At 33.8% G+C, this 18034-nt stretch overlaps 2 protein-coding genes across 7 annotated transcripts in view; one reads left to right on the top strand and one right to left on the bottom strand.

Annotated features, from left to right (window-relative positions):
- LOC132264302 (potassium/sodium hyperpolarization-activated cyclic nucleotide-gated channel 3) overlaps positions 1-6466 on the top strand; it is a 61438-nt gene extending 54972 nt beyond the window's left edge. For all 6 annotated transcript variants that reach the window (XM_059764431.1, XM_059764435.1, XM_059764434.1 and 3 more), the window contains one exon: positions 84-6466. In XM_059764431.1, the coding sequence (XP_059620414.1) occupies positions 84-210 (127 nt within the window). In that variant the 3' untranslated portion in view covers positions 211-6466. The remainder of the gene's footprint in view (positions 1-83) is intronic.
- Positions 6467-7047: 581 nt separating this feature from the next.
- Positions 7048-17889, bottom strand: LOC132263977 (ubiquitin-conjugating enzyme E2 R2). Its single transcript, XM_059764009.1, has 5 exons — positions 17255-17889; positions 14848-14934; positions 11350-11582; positions 11153-11267; positions 7048-9155 (listed from the first exon to the last, which is right to left on the bottom strand). Exons 1-5 carry the CDS (start codon positions 17426-17428, stop codon positions 9036-9038), a joined length of 729 nt encoding a protein of 242 aa, XP_059619992.1. The 5' UTR covers positions 17429-17889; the 3' UTR covers positions 7048-9035.
- Between the last annotated feature and the right edge of the window lie 145 nt (positions 17890-18034).

Raw genomic sequence — 18034 nt, forward strand, 5'->3', positions numbered from 1 at the left:
ATTCATTAATGTAATTTTCTCAAGTGCTCTCCGCATGCGATATTAATTAATAACGTTGATTAATTTGACATGACAAACACCAGCGATGATATGGCACAAAATAGTGGATCAGAGCAGAGTCTCCAAAATCTCAGTGAGAACCTGAAACTTAGCTTACCGAGGCCAAAAAGTGACGAATTCAGATCATTATTCGGAGGCAGTAGTCCGTAGTTTCATTTCTTAGGTGATATTGCTACAATAATTTTAGTGACTAATATTGTTTAAGGATTAAGTTCAGACATAGAGAGAGACATCAAAAGAGGACCTGCAGCAAAAATAGAAACATTGAAAAAGTGAGAGAGAGAGAGAGAGCGTAAGAAATTCTAGAGAAACTCGTAAACGTGCGGTTATAATGATATCAAGTATAACTTGAATGATATTTAGTTTAATTTACATTAATTTTCTTCAGAAAAATAATCAAACTCAAGCAGTAGATTCGCACATTATTTCATTAGGGAGTGTTTATTGAGCCATCTTTTATTGAGAAAGTGAGGATGTATTTTTAGATGTATAATTTATCTGTGTATATGCAAAGAAAAAAAAGAAACTTTACATGACAAAAACTACAAAAGATGTTAGAAAAAAAAGGTGAGACCTAAGAATATTTTCAACAATTTCCTATAAAGAATATTTTATAGAATTTTTCAGAGTCATTAAAGATATCTAATTTTTGATATAAAATTGAATTTTGTTGGCTTTCCATAAAATTTTCATGCAATCAAGTGTGAAAAATGTGACAATTGTCACTAAAAGGAAGATTTTTTTATTAGCAATTTCTCTCTCAAACAATATGCCAAGAAAATGTAGTGAATTATTGTGAAATTTCCTTTTATTGAGTGCGAATTACTAATATCTAAGGGCTTAGTCGAGGTAAAAAAAAGCGTATCCTGCGTATTAACAGTGATTCAGTAATTTTTGAAATAGGCTTTGCAGGAGTGAAGGCGAAAATTAATATTTCATACGCATAAATCTCATAAATCCCGCTATACATTATATATTTTGGGGATGTAGTTGGATATGTTAGGTACATTTCCACAAAATCCATATCGATTTAAATTTGCAATATGAAAGTTTCAGCATGAATTTGCATTGAAAAAAATTTTTAAATATTGAATAAAAGGACATGACGCATGAATACACAAATTGGCAGCGTTTCGTCGCAGTCCAATTAAATATTTCAGCGACTTAATTGAGCCTTTTTTTTGGTACACTTGTGCATTTATTATGACTATGAGTGCGATATTCCTTGCTCAAGCTGAATAGAGAAACTCCTGGCGTTCGCTCTAAATCACCTCAAATGCTGAAATTGCTCAATTTCACACCAGAATTGGTTTGTTTGTGGGTGTTTTCTATGCATGTGAAACAACAGATTTAAACCAATTCAGAATTTCTTGACTTCCGTGAACCAACAAAGATTGCCTTTGAATTGCTGAGGCTTTAGAGCTTTTTCTATATGCAAATTGCATATCCAAAATTAAATTGTTTTTAGCTAAATATGCGAGCACTCAGTGCAATGACTATGTAATTGAACGGGCAACACTGGGTGATGGAAAATAATCCTCAACTATTTTCTGACACATTTTCCTTCTCTCCTCTTTCGCTTATCATGACCCAGAGAGAAAAAAAAATCCACGTGAACCGCGTGGGATTGCAAGAAAGAAAATTTTTATCGAATATTTCTTTATTCATACGACAATCAAATATGATTTGCATCAAAATTGGATTTTACTTATTCAAAAAATTCGATGGAGGGTGAAAATTTAGGGCGACCGACAAAGAGAAAAAAAAATTATATGCAAATTGACTGGAAAATAATGGCAAGAATGATTGCAAGAGAATACCTGAAGAAAGAGAATGAATAAACTTTTCTCCGGCAGATGATGAAAAAATTATTGGTTTGCGATATTGGAATTATAAAAAAAAAATAAAATTTTGTGAAGCTTGGATTTATGCAGATTCAGCTTTGACTGTAACCGAACGTCATGTTGCTTTTCATCACATGTTTTTTTTTGCAAAAATATCCACAAAAGGATGAGAATATATTTTCATTTACTCTGACAGAGTAAAAAAAAAGTTGAAGTGTTGCAGAAAGATTTTGACATATCATTTTCGTGAATATTCTTAAACATTTTGTAGCTTAATAGAGAAAAAAAAGTTATGAGGAAACATTTTGCAAAATTTGTGCTTCCACATAATCTAATAATATTTCCTACCTAGAAATAGAAAGATTCAGTATTGTAATGTAATATATGTAAGCATTCGATGTATGAGAACTCTGTGATTCTACGGTGATAGAGAAGAGCGAAGCGGTTTGAAAACTATACGATTGTTTATTGAATTTCAGTGGATATAAAGTGTTTGCGTTTAAAACCGTCTCACTTTTCCCTATTTGAAAAAGAAAGAAAAAAAAGCTGCTGAAACGTGAAATAAATGGTGTGATAAGTAAATAGCAGTGAAAGTGAGAAATGACAAACAATTTTTAATGTAATTTCTGATTGAGTAACTAAGTAAAGTTATCTCTATTCATATTTGCTGAGTTTCCTTCTATTATCACAATTATTAATTTATCTTATCACTGCATATCAAAGCAATTGGAACTTAATTTCAACATTGTGGGAGACTTTCAGAGTATAAGAAGGAGAGAGAGAGAGAGAGAACATTGCATGGAAGTTTTATGTAAAGTCCACAGAGCAATTTGCTTTACAAATTTCACTGTTGATTCTTAAGAGTTGCCATTCTATATTTTCATGATCTCTTAGATGAAAGTGCCCTCGTTGCTAGAGAAAAATATCGTTGAGAATTGTTGGGAACACTTGTTCGGCACTGTTAAATATGGATGAGGATAGGAAATATATATTTTTCCCTAGTACGAAGAGGCCCTAAACAATGGTGAAGAGCAAAAAAAAAAGTAAACGAGAAAAACTAAAGGACAAACTTCACTCTGTTGTTGTTATAATCTTCTGAAAATCTATTTTTATTGCAATATTGCAGAGAGAGAGAGAAAACAGAGAAACATACATTCATCTATATACAAAAAAAAATAGAAACTAACTGAAAGAAAATATAACAATTATATTTTATTTAAATATTAAGGTATGAAGCATTATATTGTATCATTAGAGATTGATAATGAAATGAGAGAAAGTTGTACATCTTGCGACTAAAATGGAACAGAAATTCTTGTAATTTAACAATTGAAATATTAGTTGTTAGGAAATTTTATTCTTCGCCAGTTATTTATCCATGTAAATAAAGAAGTAATTGTAATAATAATAACGATTTAGTGACTCGATAGAGATTCTTTATCTAATTTTTCTATTTCATTTTACAAAATCTTTTAAAACTCAAAATAGAAATATTTTCAGTAGAACCAATATTGATGAACATAGACAGAAAGAAAAAGAAAAATTGCACTAGAATAATTTCTCAAATTTCTTCTCAAAAAAAAAATCTCATAGCATTTTTTTCTATGAGCGCATTTGAATGTGAGGATAATTTTCAATTTATGTGTTTCTATATTGTTTTTTTTCTATATACATAAATATATATAAATTCTCAAGAATAAGGAAAAAAGCTGTGCAACTGCGAATATTCATGCTTTTTACTTATTAGTTTTAATGTTTGGAAATGAGCACAAACAACAACAGATTTTAAAGGAATGTCAAGAAGATCAAGTGACAAATTAATTTAGTTAGTTATTAAGTGAGAAAAAAAAGAGAGAAACAAATCAACATAATAACCACAAAATAATGTAGAATTCTTTGCCTATTAAATGAAATGAAACAATTAGACGAGGTGAAATCTTTCAGTAGAATACAAAATTTTTCTAAAAAAAAAACCAAAACCTAAAATATAAATTTAAAAAAGGTGAAACAAGATATCTGACAGTGAAGAAGTATATTTACCAATTTAATCAACGGTAGAACAAAGACATCAAGTATAATTATTTAAAGATTTACTAAAAAAGAAAAAAAAATTGGGTGAATTAATTATTTACCACCTCTCATGCTGCTAAGTATCCTGAAAGACATGATAAGACAACGTCTCACAAACACAAAGAAAAATATGTTTATCGAAATGCATTGAATATATAGTGGAAAATCCAAAAAGAATCTAAGAAAAAAAAATAAAGAAAAAACCTAATATACTGACGAGATCAAAAAAAAGGGGGTGAAGCAAGAAATAAAGAAAAAAAACTTATGGCTTATATACATTAAAAAGAAGATGAAATATTATTGATAGTGACAAAATGTAATGTTAATTATTGAAAGAAAGAGAAAAAAAAACAAAAATGATGACGTAGTGAAAATTGATACTCTTGAGAAATTACAAGTCTTATTAGGTCCTAAGCCATCAATTGAAGAAAAACCACCAAGAAACTAATGCAAAATGGGAGCAGACACTTTTCTCTTCTTTTACATATTCAGATGACGATTCTTTGTAGTCGACTAGATAACGTGAAGAAGCGTTACTGTGTGAAGGAAACACTCGCCATGGTGAAAACGAGAGTGTGAATGAGCAGATAGATAAAGAAAAGAAAGAAAAAAGTATATGATATTCAAGAGACAGGAACTCCATGTTGTATTCCGGATAGAAACTTCTGGCAGATTAAGTTTTTCATCTTGAATTATGCTGCAATCTTGAAGTTGTGTTTTATTTTCATTCCTATGCACAGAAGTTTAAATGCTTCGAAATATAGCCTTAAAGTGTGAAATATGTAAAAGCATTTGTTAGTTAATTCTTTATGATATTTCTCAAACTTTCTTCTCTGATCATCCCAAATTTATCCTTTTTGTTTTCCTTGTGTTAATCGAACAATATTCAATTTTAATATATTTCTAGATGAAAAGAAGCCAAATGAATTTTGTAGAGTTATTTTTCTTCCTTTCTAAGCTTAAGAAGTAAGGGAATAGTTTCAGAATGATGTCCGAAATGCCTCTAGAATGTAGAATAAACATATTTTTCGTATTGAATTGCTTGAAAGTGAGAAAACAGTTTCGTCTAGATTCTGCACAGAGCATAAAAATTATAAGTCAATTTTACATATTGATGAATCAGTCAATTATCTTGTGCCCTATGAGTTGTAAAATGCTTTATGACTGTTGAATAATTTGGGAAACATTTATAGGATGATTGAGAGACACAGTCAGTTTTGCTTCAGTCAGTTCTTATCCGGAATATAAATGAGGTTCTTGCGAAGTCTGCATCTCACAAAAGTGGCAAAAGTGACGATAAGGGCAAGAGTGTGATGTGTAAGGGTGAAAAATGCAAAAATGTAGAGATTGAAAAGGAGCTGATATAGGAAGAAATCAATTTCACTATCGATATAATTTAGCAGCTCGTAAAACCACTGGCTCTCTATCAAAATCATGACAAGGAGGAGGAGAAGGAGAAGTATTCGGAAAAGAGACACACCTGCGGGGGTATTTACTATAGGGGGTTATATTGTGCCATGGATTCGCATCACTTGACGCGAGAGAGAGAAAAGTGTTTTGAGAGAAAACAGGAGAAATCTCATAAAATTGTGACAAATAAAATTATGGTGAACGATATTTATTGAAGGGGGTGGGCGGGTGGGTGATGGGGGGATTCTTACATTGAGAAAATTTGTCAAGCAGTGAATAAGAAATATATTTTTGTAGAACTTTCATATTCTTTTCTTCTTTGCTAAGGAGATGCGACGAAAGAAAAAAAGAGACACAAACACACAAATATAAACTTTTTCTATCGTGTTTTACATGCGAGATGGACGAGAGACAAGAGCACGAATGGTGAGATAAACTAAGGCGAAAAATAAACAATTCACAAGAAATGCCACGGAGAGAATTTCTACACATATATATATTTTTAAAATGACCTACGCTGAGGACTTAACAGGACGTTGGGTGACGGGAGGGACACGTGAGGTATTTTAAGATGTGAACTAAGGAGGAAATTTCGAAAGGCAAAAAAAAGGGAAATGTGACAAATAAGAGGACACATAAAACAACTAACCTATACTTTTATTATCGTAAATACATACTTTTCCTATTAGTAAGAAAAAAAAAGAAAGAAAAGAAACATATAGTGAAGTGAAATGCATTTGATGAAGTGAAAAAAAGTATTCTTGAAACATTCCAGGAATTTTACCTCAATCGAGTAAAATTCTCGCACAAGATATAAAAAAAATTTATTTTTATGAAAGAAAACCAAAACAAGCACATCTCTTCCACTCATAACGAATTCTCCTTTAATGAAGTTATCCCTGGCACAATATATACTTCCCCGGGTGTGTCATCTTTGGCACTGCACAAGTGGAATTCTGTAGAATTAAATTGCTGAGTATATAAAAAAAAGGATCATCATTTATGATTTGTCAATTAAAGAAATTTTATTGGGAGAAAAATTATAAACACATTTTTTTATCTAATAAAGCGTATGAAAGCTAGCCAAAGTCTTTTACTTCTGCGTGTCAACGAAGCGACGAGTATTTGAAATGTGTCCTGTGCTGCTTATGCTGCAAGGTGTGCCTATGCTGCATTCACACTGTCGAAGGCCAACAACTGACCAACATTTGAAGGTACACAGAGATGCAATTTTGCGCACGAACGAGAGTGGATGACCCATTTTTCCTAAGCATAATGCCCTCGTAATCCCGTGATGATGCCACGAACGACATATAAAGAGCGAGAAAGTCATGACAGCGTGAATGGGATTTAATGATGTCCATAAAACTCAGGAAAGTAAAGAAGCTTTGCATCTCTTTAGCCACATAAAATGTGCAAACTTGCTGCTTTTGTGCTTTTTACGGCGAAATGAATGTAAATTTAATTCTTGCAAATGTACCAAATGCACTTCTGGGAAAATGCACCAATTTCAACTCCACTCTTTTAGCCTGGATTGAGACTCGTTGTGATCAATTATTCAAAATTCATCTACAATTATTTATGGTCCAGAAAGCCACAAGAAATGGAGCATTGAAATTTGCGATGGTGGAAAATAGTGGGAAGAAGAAGAAAACGACAAGAATTCTTTCGAAACCACATATAATCTTATCTGTTAAAAAATTATTTACATTATACTGCTTTCTAATATATTTCTTTGCTCACGTCAGTAATATTAATATTTAGTATACTCTCTCTCTCTCAAACTAGATGGGACAATTGCAAGCATTATCTTAATTATATGCTTCTCTTATGAGACACAACTATGAACGATTTTTTAGTATTTTCATCTCTGAATTTCCTTCCATTCGCCCCTCTTTTGTCCTTAATTCAAATATTCTGTGGGTAATGTAGTACTTCTTTTTTTTATCTAATTGTAATTTATTACTACATTTACATTGAGAGAACACGTTAATGAAATCATATTTTAAAAATCATAATTCTTTACTAATCATAATTCCACCGTTGGAAATTAATATTTTACGGTCATTTTTATTTAATTTTCAGCTAAATAAAAAAAAAGTTGTTTTTTACAAAAATAAAATCACAAATATTCATATAGCTATTATTTCAAAATATATCATCTTCACATTGTTACACCTTCCCTAACGCTATACGCATGATTTTTTGCCTATTCACTTTTCTGTTGATAGTTTCTCCTTTTTTTTTTACAAATATATAATTGTATTCTTGCTAAACTAGTTAGATAGTTTCTCTTCATTATTCTCTAGTGTTACTTTTTGTGTGTTTTCTGCTTTTTTTCACTTTCTCCTTCTGCAACTTCTTCTGATGTCTCGCTGCTATTTCATTATTTTGAAACTCATTAATAAAAAAAAAACACGGTTTATTTTGTAGATTGAAATCATTTAAATTTCCAAGGAATATTCTGTAATTCCTGCGTCACAAATAAATCAGCTGCAATTGATTAGGAAGAATCCAAACTTATTTATTGACACCTAAATTTTCTTACACACTAACAATGTTTGATTAAGGAATTATAAAATAAATCATCCCACACACACATTAAAAATTGACATATCGACTCGATCTCGTTTATTTTTCAATTTCTTTACCCTACAAAACTATAAAAGACTTCCTAAATGAGACAAATTTTGTTTCTTCAATCTGGTGGTTTTTTTTTTCAAGGATAAAAAGAAAATACGACGATAACAGGATTGTATTGCAAAAAAAAACTCATTTCAAACATCAATAACGAAACATGATAGAGAGAAAAATAGAGCCAAATATTTGAATTACATGAGCTCAAATTAATTTCAAAAAAAATTACTCCACTTTGCAAAGCCTTAATTTACAATGTTTCCATCATTTTAAAAATATTTACGTGTGAATTCTCTTTTTGTTAGTACTTCTTTTTATCTATTACACCTTACAATCTGCCAATTAACATATATTAATGCCTTTCGTCCAGAACGTCACGCGACTTCTTTACAAAATAGAGGTTTAGTTTTCCTGTTCTTCACATCTTCCTTTTTCTTCTTCTGCTTAAATTTATTGTTTGAATAATTGATTTTGACTTTCTTTTCATCCCTTTTTGTTTATCTAAATATTCTTTTTTCTGTTTAGTTCATTATTAAAGAAAAATCTCTCACATATTCTTTCCTCAGCGCTCATCAATAAAGTTATAAGTAAATACTTAAAATATTATTTATACATGATGTAACTACTATTCACACACGGCTATTTATTTTTACTTTATACTCCTCCTCACATTTAGTGAATCTTTCTCATCTCCTTTTAAAATTGCGATTAAGGAGCATTTTTTTAGTGGCATTATTCAATCAGTTGAAGCTTCCAATGCAACGGGAAAAGTAATCAAACTCTGTGTCTCTTCCCTGTTCAAATTTGGTAAGAATAGATCGAGAAGATTCTTGCAATGACAGAGAGAAAAATGGAGAAAAAGGAGGGAAAGAAAGGTGACGGCGAGTTTTTGAGAAATAGTGGATAAATTGGTAATTATAAAACATCTTAGAGGAAAATTATACAGTAAAAGTGGACGTTGTGACGTAGTTTTGTCGCCTCAAGTCTCTCATCTCTGTCAATCACCCAATTGTGTTACGACTCCCCATTGCCACTGTCATCCCCATCTGCATAATCTGATTCCCCGGATTGCTGCTCATCGTCCTCCGTGTCCTCCAAGTCGTAATCATCATCGTAGAAATCGGTCATGTCCAACTGAAAACGACAAAGAATCATTATTATCTCTTGAATCTCTCTTCCAACGGAACAATTATTCTCACTACATTATCACAAGCATTAGTCTCTGATTCGCGTTATCCACTCCCTAATTCCCCTCATCTATTCTCATTTCTCGCGTCAATAGCATAATATGTGCGTCAATTATTACTACACACATCCCTCTCAATTCCATCACAATTTCCCCCCCTTCATTCATATTCTCACTCCAACCAACTCGTGTCATTTGATTTAAAAGACTTTTATTGTATTCGTTTAAACATCAATTGCGTTCTAAGGATGTGACTTTTCATAGAAACACCCTCAAATTTCAATTCAGTCGGGATGTAGATACAGCACAACCTTGACATGATGACCTAAATTTCAATACATCCCCGTAATCTGGGGTGTGTCCTTTGCCGTGTCCTCTTTTCCCCAGCAGAACACCCACACACATAAACCCACACACAAACACATTTCCAGTGTGCGAATTCAAGAAAATTCCCACGCATCTGAAATTTCTCATTCACGAGTTATAGTGAAAAAATTGCTCACGAAATATATCTACACATTTGCAATATCATTTTCCACGAAAAACACGCTCGTCTCATTCATTTCCACAAACATGATATCATCTCTTGTTCGTGCAATGAATCACAAAGTTCCTAAACTTAAATTTAGGGCAAAGTATCTAATTAAACTTGACTAATAATTATTATCTGTCATTATCAAAGTTCTGCAAGTGAAGGCAAACATTATATTTGACAATGGAGAGTCACTAAAAGTTAATTGTATTTGTGGGAAAGTGTCATTAATGATCTGGAAGTGCAATTCTGACACTCTATATATATGCAAAGCCTTTGAACTTGTCTATCTTTAAGTAGTTGCTAACAAAAAGACACTTGTGTTCCAGTAAGTGTGCATAAAAAATCTGTAGCTTATTAGATTCATTTTCAAGTGTTATATTCAAAACTATTGAGACAAATATGTTGAGTAATCATTTCCAACAGAGATAATCAGTATTGCGTTGGGCATCTTTGCCAGTACACGTGGAAGCACTTTCCTCACATGTATTCTGGCCTGTATTATTAGCATCTCTGGAAATGAGAAACTTGATGAAGAGCTTCAAGACTTCAGCAATTTGCTTTAGGGAAATGTGAAAGATATTGTGGTTGGCAATGAAGAATGGTTCTTGGTATAATCAGATGTGAATGTTATTGCCAGTGGCAATTGTGCAATAACTCTTGTAGCAATCAAAGTTATAGTCAATCACTTAAACAGAAATACACGTGACTGAGAATAGCTAATGTCAAATGGATTAAGAGAGTGTGAGGATGTTGGAAACTTCTTCATTGTGTGTCCAAGATTTACACTAAACTCCGTAATGCGTTCAATGTCTCACAATTATGTAAAGAAAAATGGAATTATTAAAGCTTCCATGTGAAACGTGGGTAGAAAATTACCTAAAAAAACGGTAAGAATGTTTCAGAGTTGAATGATCGTGTTCAGACATCATCTAAATTCAATAAGTAGTAAAAATTCATGTTTTTACAGACTTTTCTCCGTCCAGCGAAGTCCATTCGCCCTTATTAAATATTTAATTTCCATACCAGAACATTAACGTCACGGTATTCATCTACATTACGCTTTATGTATTATTTAGAAAATGATAGATTGAGGTTATTTAATAAACACGGGATAAAATCGATAAACAATTTCAATGATACCTTTTGTATCTAATTACTCTTCACAGGGACTGGAATTCCATTTCAAGTAGGTCATATTTTATTCCATAAATTAAATGTCAAACTGTTCTTCCAGGACACGTCAATCAAACTATTGAAACTAAAGCATTGAATTTTGTGCTTGTGATTATTGTAAAACACCCATAAATTATATTAAATATCGATTATTTGGTTTCCAAAGGCCAGAATTAAAATAAACCTCACACTTTCATTCATACCATGAAGTGTGAATTTTAGAACAATGCAATTCACCTGAGGCTCCGGATTTGTTGGTTTAAATTTCGGCTTAATACAGTAATCCTCTAACGTTAATGGAACTACAATGCCTTCCTTTTCCGCCTCAGCTTTCGCGGCCAGAGCTTGTCGCCTGATTGAGAAAGAAATTCAAAGGAATTATTCAGTACATTCATGATCTTTCTTATCGTGTAATAACATTTGCTATCTCTGACCTGATAATATTGGGATATTCATTGTCCTTTCCCTGTGAATCGCGCCACCTCCTGTACATGACCGACGCATCGACATTTGCAGGTGAGAAGGTGTTTGGCTCGTTGAGCAGTGAAATCACGGAAAGCAAAATGGTCCTGACATTTTGTGTTGGATTCCACCTTTCGCACGGCAATTCGCCACTTTGGGGATCATCCACTGGCGGATGAAGGATTGAAATACACAAATCTCCGTTCTGTAAAGACAAAAGAGAGTAAGAAAAAAAATAAGAAATTTATTTGTGTTACAAATTTATTACACAACAAAATATAGTAAATCAATTTGAGGAAATCACTATATAAAATGTGATTCAGTGAAAAGTTAAATGAAAGTGAAGTAGTTTTGCACAATCGATTTGGTTGAAAGTGGTTTTTCGGTTAAACTTGACCTTTCTTTTTTTCTACCGTTCGTCACACTTTATATTTAGAAATCCACACAACAAAGAGAAAAGTTGCAATGGTGAAAAAATACATTTTTTTGCGCCACAAAATGCCACCCATGGCAAAAGCTTAGTACATTTCATTTCATTTTCTCTCTCCACACACAAAACACACAAAACACACACACAACAGATAAAAAAAGAAGAGATCCCGTGAATATCCATTCAAGATTGAATCTTCCTTCCTATAGTTAATACACTTTCCTTTCTTCAGTCACTTAATCAATTTCCTCAACTTACTGAGTGCATATTACACATTGTTATTCCACACACACACACAATCCCAAGACTCATCCAACAATGGCATGATATTGCAAAAACATTCCACTGTGCAGTACGTGGTTGTTTTGCTAGAGGAAATCATAGGAAAACTTATTATCATCTTGCTCTTGAATCAAATAAATTGAATAAAAATACCTAAAAATTGCGGATTTTAATACAAGGATACACTTATTATACACAATTATTATTCATTCTTTGCTTTTATCTCTTCAAATCGAGGAACATGAAATATTCTACACGATAGGGATCACGGCTTTTATATCCTCTTCAAACTAGAATATCAATGAGATGCTTTTTAGACTGTTATTTATAATATATATATATATGTATTTAGAGCTTACGAAATTATTCATTTATTCACAATTCATATCATCAGTGCTATCGCAGGAATTCTAATGACATCCAAAAAGGGATCCCTTCTCCCTTTTCTCTGGACTGGATTTCCATTAGGAATCAACAAAAAACAACAACTCCAGTACGACACGCTCCCTTTCTTTCACCTTCCTCTTGATGTTCAACTGCGCCTCAGTCTCTCACTTTCATTTCCACCCACACTCTTCGATCCAGAAATTACTCAAGACACACAGGCAATAATTCATCATTAAAACTGACCGGTGAAAACTCAAACATTCACACAAACACAACACAACATTAAAAGTCTGACAATTTATTACACTTCAGTGAATAAATTGAATTTACAACTAAAATTCAAAGGTAAAGATGCTTCTTGGAAGGGAATTTCATTACATTCCTCACAACTGATCTCTAATCATCACTTTTTTCACTTTCATCCCCGCTGCATTTCTATTAAAACCTTCCACTGTACAATTTTCACCATCTGTGGGAAACGCAATAGCAATACTTAGGATTAAAAGTATGTCATCGCCGTAAGAATGAAGAAATATTCAAGGCTACAAGTAATTTTTCAAACTAAACAGTGAAACTCATACAGTGCTTGATTGTATGAAACCTTTAACTAATATATCGGCTTATTTCCACGAGTATTTAGCAAAACAGCATCGCTGAGTTTTACATGTACATAAAATCATGTACAAGTATGCTTAATCTGATAAAATTGATTGATTGATAAGTTAATTCTCAATTAAGGTAATCACCGTATTTGACCATGAATATATTCTCTTCAATCTTTCAAATCGATGCATACAAAACCCATTCTCGAGCAATCGTGGTGAATATATCAACGTTCACTACGCCATTTGTATTAATTAATGGAATATTAACAAGAAGTGATGCTTTTGACTTAAAGAAATTAATGAATCGGCGCCTCCGGAAGTTTATCAACTAAATCACCAAATTCTTTATTTCGATGTTGAATTTATTAGTGGCTTTTTTTGTTGTAATGTGAAAATTATCAGGAAAAGCTGCTTATCTTCACCATACAAAAATCACTCCTTATCTTTCAATGTAAGTTTCAATGGTATTTTTCTTCGACAAGAAACGCGTGAAAAGACGACCCAAAATACAGTGAAATCGGGGAAAGAAATGCTCCAAATTATTCTCAATATATTTCCTTACGTGAGAATTTCAAATACGTCTTTCTATATTCTATTTTAACATCCATCCATCAAGTGAAATATCAAAGTGTCGTTGTAAATATTTGCGTGTCTGTAATCACATGAGAATTGGAAAGGAAGAGAAAGAATGAAAAATCCACTGAGCAATTCTCAATTCATCGACAATATGAAAACTATATAACGTCATTACATTACATTCAGATCAACAGACAGGAAAATTTCTCGTTCACTTCTTCGTAAATACATATTTTTCATCATCATAACAAAGAGTGCAAATAAGAATGTAACGTATTGTGAAAATATAAAGTGATGTGTCGCTGTTTAACGTGAAATACTTGTTTTTCTTTCTCGATATCCGGCAAACAAAGAGAAAGGAACAAAACCACTGACAGAGAAGATATAAAAGTATAAGAAAGTTTTATTCTTCAAAATAACAATAAAAAAAAAATTCAAGTACATCTTTGACAATATATAACACTGAAAGAGGCAAACGGATGTGTTCTCTTTCGAACGCACACACTTTTACCGCCTGTCTAATTTTCAAATAGAGAAAAAAATCACAAATTCCACCGTCATTACTTTTAAAGACATTATTTAGGCATTTCCAGAGGGTAAATTTGTGAAGCAATGCGATCATATCTCTCAAGTTTCTGTCTCTCATCAAGAAAAAAAAAACACCAAATTAATTTCGATAATGACCACATTTTTGCTTCCAACATCATGAGACATTCAAATGATTTTTATCATCGCACTTTATGTGGTCAATGACTATATTTATCTATTTTTTGCCATTGCCCACTTCATGTATTCCAATAGAATTTCATTCAGCGTTGGATATTTCACACTGTATTCTCATTCCCACACATAAATACTTATCTCTCTCTCTCTCTCTCTGTATTGATGAATGAAAAATTTTGACAAATGTATGGGAGAAAATTCGCACAAATTGTGAACTATAAAATTTCAAAATGCCAACAGTGTATAGAATGTTTTCATCTTGTTCTTTTGTTAGCTCCCGTTCATGAACATATATTTTCGTGTCATCAATTCCCAAAAGAAACTATTAATAAACCATATTTTCTTGAGATGTTTGCTAATGGTTCACTACACATTTTCACTTTTATGCACAAATTGCCAAGCATTCTCATTCACGTCGCAAACACGTGCAAATTACACGAGACATCGTTACACAAGTACCTACATACCTCATAAACATTTGGATGCCAGACTTTTGTTAAAAATCTAATAGACGGTGGTGAGTATGGATAATCTGGTGGAAATTTCATGTGAGCCTGCAAAGAGAAGAGACACATATTAGCAACAAATAGATGTGACAATTTAGATAACTCATATAATTATCCCAGTCATTGTCTGGCAAAGTTGGCAGAAAATAATGGAGATTTAGCGACTTTTGACATCATTTCACGCAAAAATTCGCAACATTGTAAATTGGAATATCAATTTGCCGAGCTAATAATAGACATTTAACGTATATAAATAAGTAAATCTAACATAATCAAATTGATAGCTTTTATACATAATAATATACCAAAATAATCTAATAAATTTTTCATGGATAAAAAGTTCAAAACAAATTTAGCAATTTACGTCGAATCAAGAAATGTATACGTGTGAATTTTTCCCACTTCCAATGTGCTCTCGAGCAGTGTGTGTATGGGCAATTCGAGAGTGAATGTCACCACCGACTTTAGAGAGGGTGAACAAATTAAATTGCTTCGGTTCACCCTCAGTTGCGAAAATTGAGAGGCAACAAGAGGAGCAATTGAATCATCCTCTGAGCCACACATCCTCGCTTCTCTGCAGACAGATAATAATAATATACATATGTACCCCACAGCAAGTCAGATAGCTGCTCTCTCTCTCTCTGGGATGAATAAACACTCTTGGAGCTGCCACAGTAAATTCAAATATGTTCCCTCGCAATTCAATGTCAATGAGAAATTCTAATTTCATTTGACCTTCAGCACCAGTTTCTATTTCTAATATGGAAAATATACTATAATGCTTTATTTTCCAATCACAAACTTTCATCATTCCTCTTGCTTTTGATATTTCCGTGACTGTCATTGACAAATTTTGAAGGTGTTTCACCCAGAAAATATTATATACTTTGTCTTCATGAAACATAAAGGAATGTAATGAAAATTTTCATCGTCCTTTATTTCTATTGCACTCATAAAACAGAGATTTTCCACCATTTACCACGTTAACCAACTATTCTTATTCCTTTCAACCCTTTTAATGACAATCAGACGCTATTTCTGTGGAAACAATGTATTGATTTTTTGTATTCTTCGTATGCAACACTAAAAATATACACATTAATTGAAGCTTTAATCTATTTTAACCATTTCATTTCATGTTTCACAGATTGAATTCATTTCACAGATAAGCGGAAGTTATTTTAAAGGTTTCTATTCTATTCCTGCTTCAAATACTAACCAATTATTCTTATTTAATATTTCTGGCTCTTCTGGCTTCTCAAATTTGAAAAATTCATGAGTTTTCAAATTCCCAAATTCATCTAAAATTATATAAAGGAATGACTGCAAAACTACTTCAAATTTTGATATTTCTTATCAGCATTCTGATAAATAGAACTGACAAATAAACTTCCTGAACTACACAACAATATTCTGCCTAAATGTACTCAAACTAAAGTCACGAGGCGTTCAAAGTTTTAATGCACTTTTGGCACGTTTTGTGAAACATTATTTTCCAAGTCACCAGTTGGAATTTCTGTCTGCTGCAAGTCTACTAGAATTCTGTTCTGCTTGAAATATTTTCATTGTCTTTTTCTCAATAAATCATTAGACTCAGATAGAGAGTCAAGATCGGATCGATTGCGATATTTCTGAATTACTCAGAATAACAGTTATTAGCTTGGTGCGGAGGAACAATGAGTCACCTCAGAGAAAAGTGAGACTCTGAACAGAAATCGATAGACGTTCTTCTGCTTTCTCTCTCTCTCTCAGTCAGTCCTGAATCTCCCCCAAAAGGTGCAGAACAGACGTGAATTAATCTCCGCTGTCGCAATGGGCACACATGAGGCCAGAGCCCAGAAGAGGGCAAGAACAAGACAGCAGATGGAATTGAGGTGGGATCTCCGTGAGATGAGAAAGAAACGCCACAGTCCGAGTCCGGCCTTGACCTCTCTCGCCCAGAGAGACGGAACTCTCAGGTCACCCGCCGATATTGTTCTTCGTCTCACTCTTTCTCTGTACACGACACTGAAGGATGTCCACTTTGGACCACTATTTCCTACTTGTTTATGGTCTTTAATACACTTTTATGGCCATTTAGCAACACACAATCGTCTTTTTCCTTCACGCGCCACCGCGACTGTTGTCTTGCCACCAGAACAGCTGCTCTGGGGCGCTGTGCTCTCGCTCGCGCACACATCTTTTTTGGCAGGGACAGAAATCTCTTGTGTCGAGAGAGCATTTTATCATCGTGATGAGGAAAAAAGCCACATTTGTGTGTGATTTCCTAATTCGCAATGTTGCGCTCTCAAGGGTACTGAAGACTGCACAAGGTCTATTTTTGTGTGCCCGCGAAAACACAGGCGAAATGGGTGGATTCGTTACTCACTTTGAAGTAGCCCCCCTGGTAGAGTGTGTCCGGGGGGCCGAAGATTGCCACTTCCCACTCGAACAGATTGTCCTCGTTGAGCAGCTTCACGCGGAAGCCCTCCACGGGCTCCTCCTGGAGGCTCTTGTACTCCAGCGCCAGGGCGCGCACGGCAGAGCTCGTTGGGGCGGACATGGTGCCAGAGACCGTGAGACTTCTGCGACGCCACACACAGCAAAATCAATGGGTGCTTCCTGTTCTTTGTCCCCCAAAAAAAACTCCTCACGCCAGATCGTCTCCTTCACACTGACTCCCGAGCGCGCACAAGGGCTCAAATCACTCGCACACCCCGTCCACGAGGACCCCAAAACACCAGGCAGACTCCCAACAGTCTCTTCTCAGTCACTCAGCGCAAAAAGGCCCGAGTAATTGTTTTTGCCCAGCAAAATATGGCGGAGGTGGAGCGATTTCGTCGCGGAAAAAGTCTTTGTTGTCTGCCAAGTGTGGTGGTCGCCCATGCAGTTCTCAATTCATCCCTACACACAGACTAGTAACTGATCATTGTTTCACTTTTCACACCAAGTATTTCGTACTTTATGCAAAGAATTTGGATGAATTTCTGAGGAACTGCGAGTGACGTTTTCCCAGTCTGTCGATTTCTACACTGAATCGATGGAATTTCATTCCCGTTTCCACTGCTTGGTGGCGCGAATGGTGCAAAATATCACACCTCAAACCGCCAATAGCGCTCTCTGGTGATCAACAAGATGCGGGAACTTTGAAAAAATTATTTTGGAGAAA

This window comes from Phlebotomus argentipes, unplaced genomic scaffold (assembly GCF_947086385.1).
Source record: "Phlebotomus argentipes unplaced genomic scaffold, Phlebotomus argentipes genome assembly contig_32, whole genome shotgun sequence".
Lineage (NCBI taxonomy): Eukaryota > Metazoa > Arthropoda > Insecta > Diptera > Psychodidae > Phlebotomus > Phlebotomus argentipes.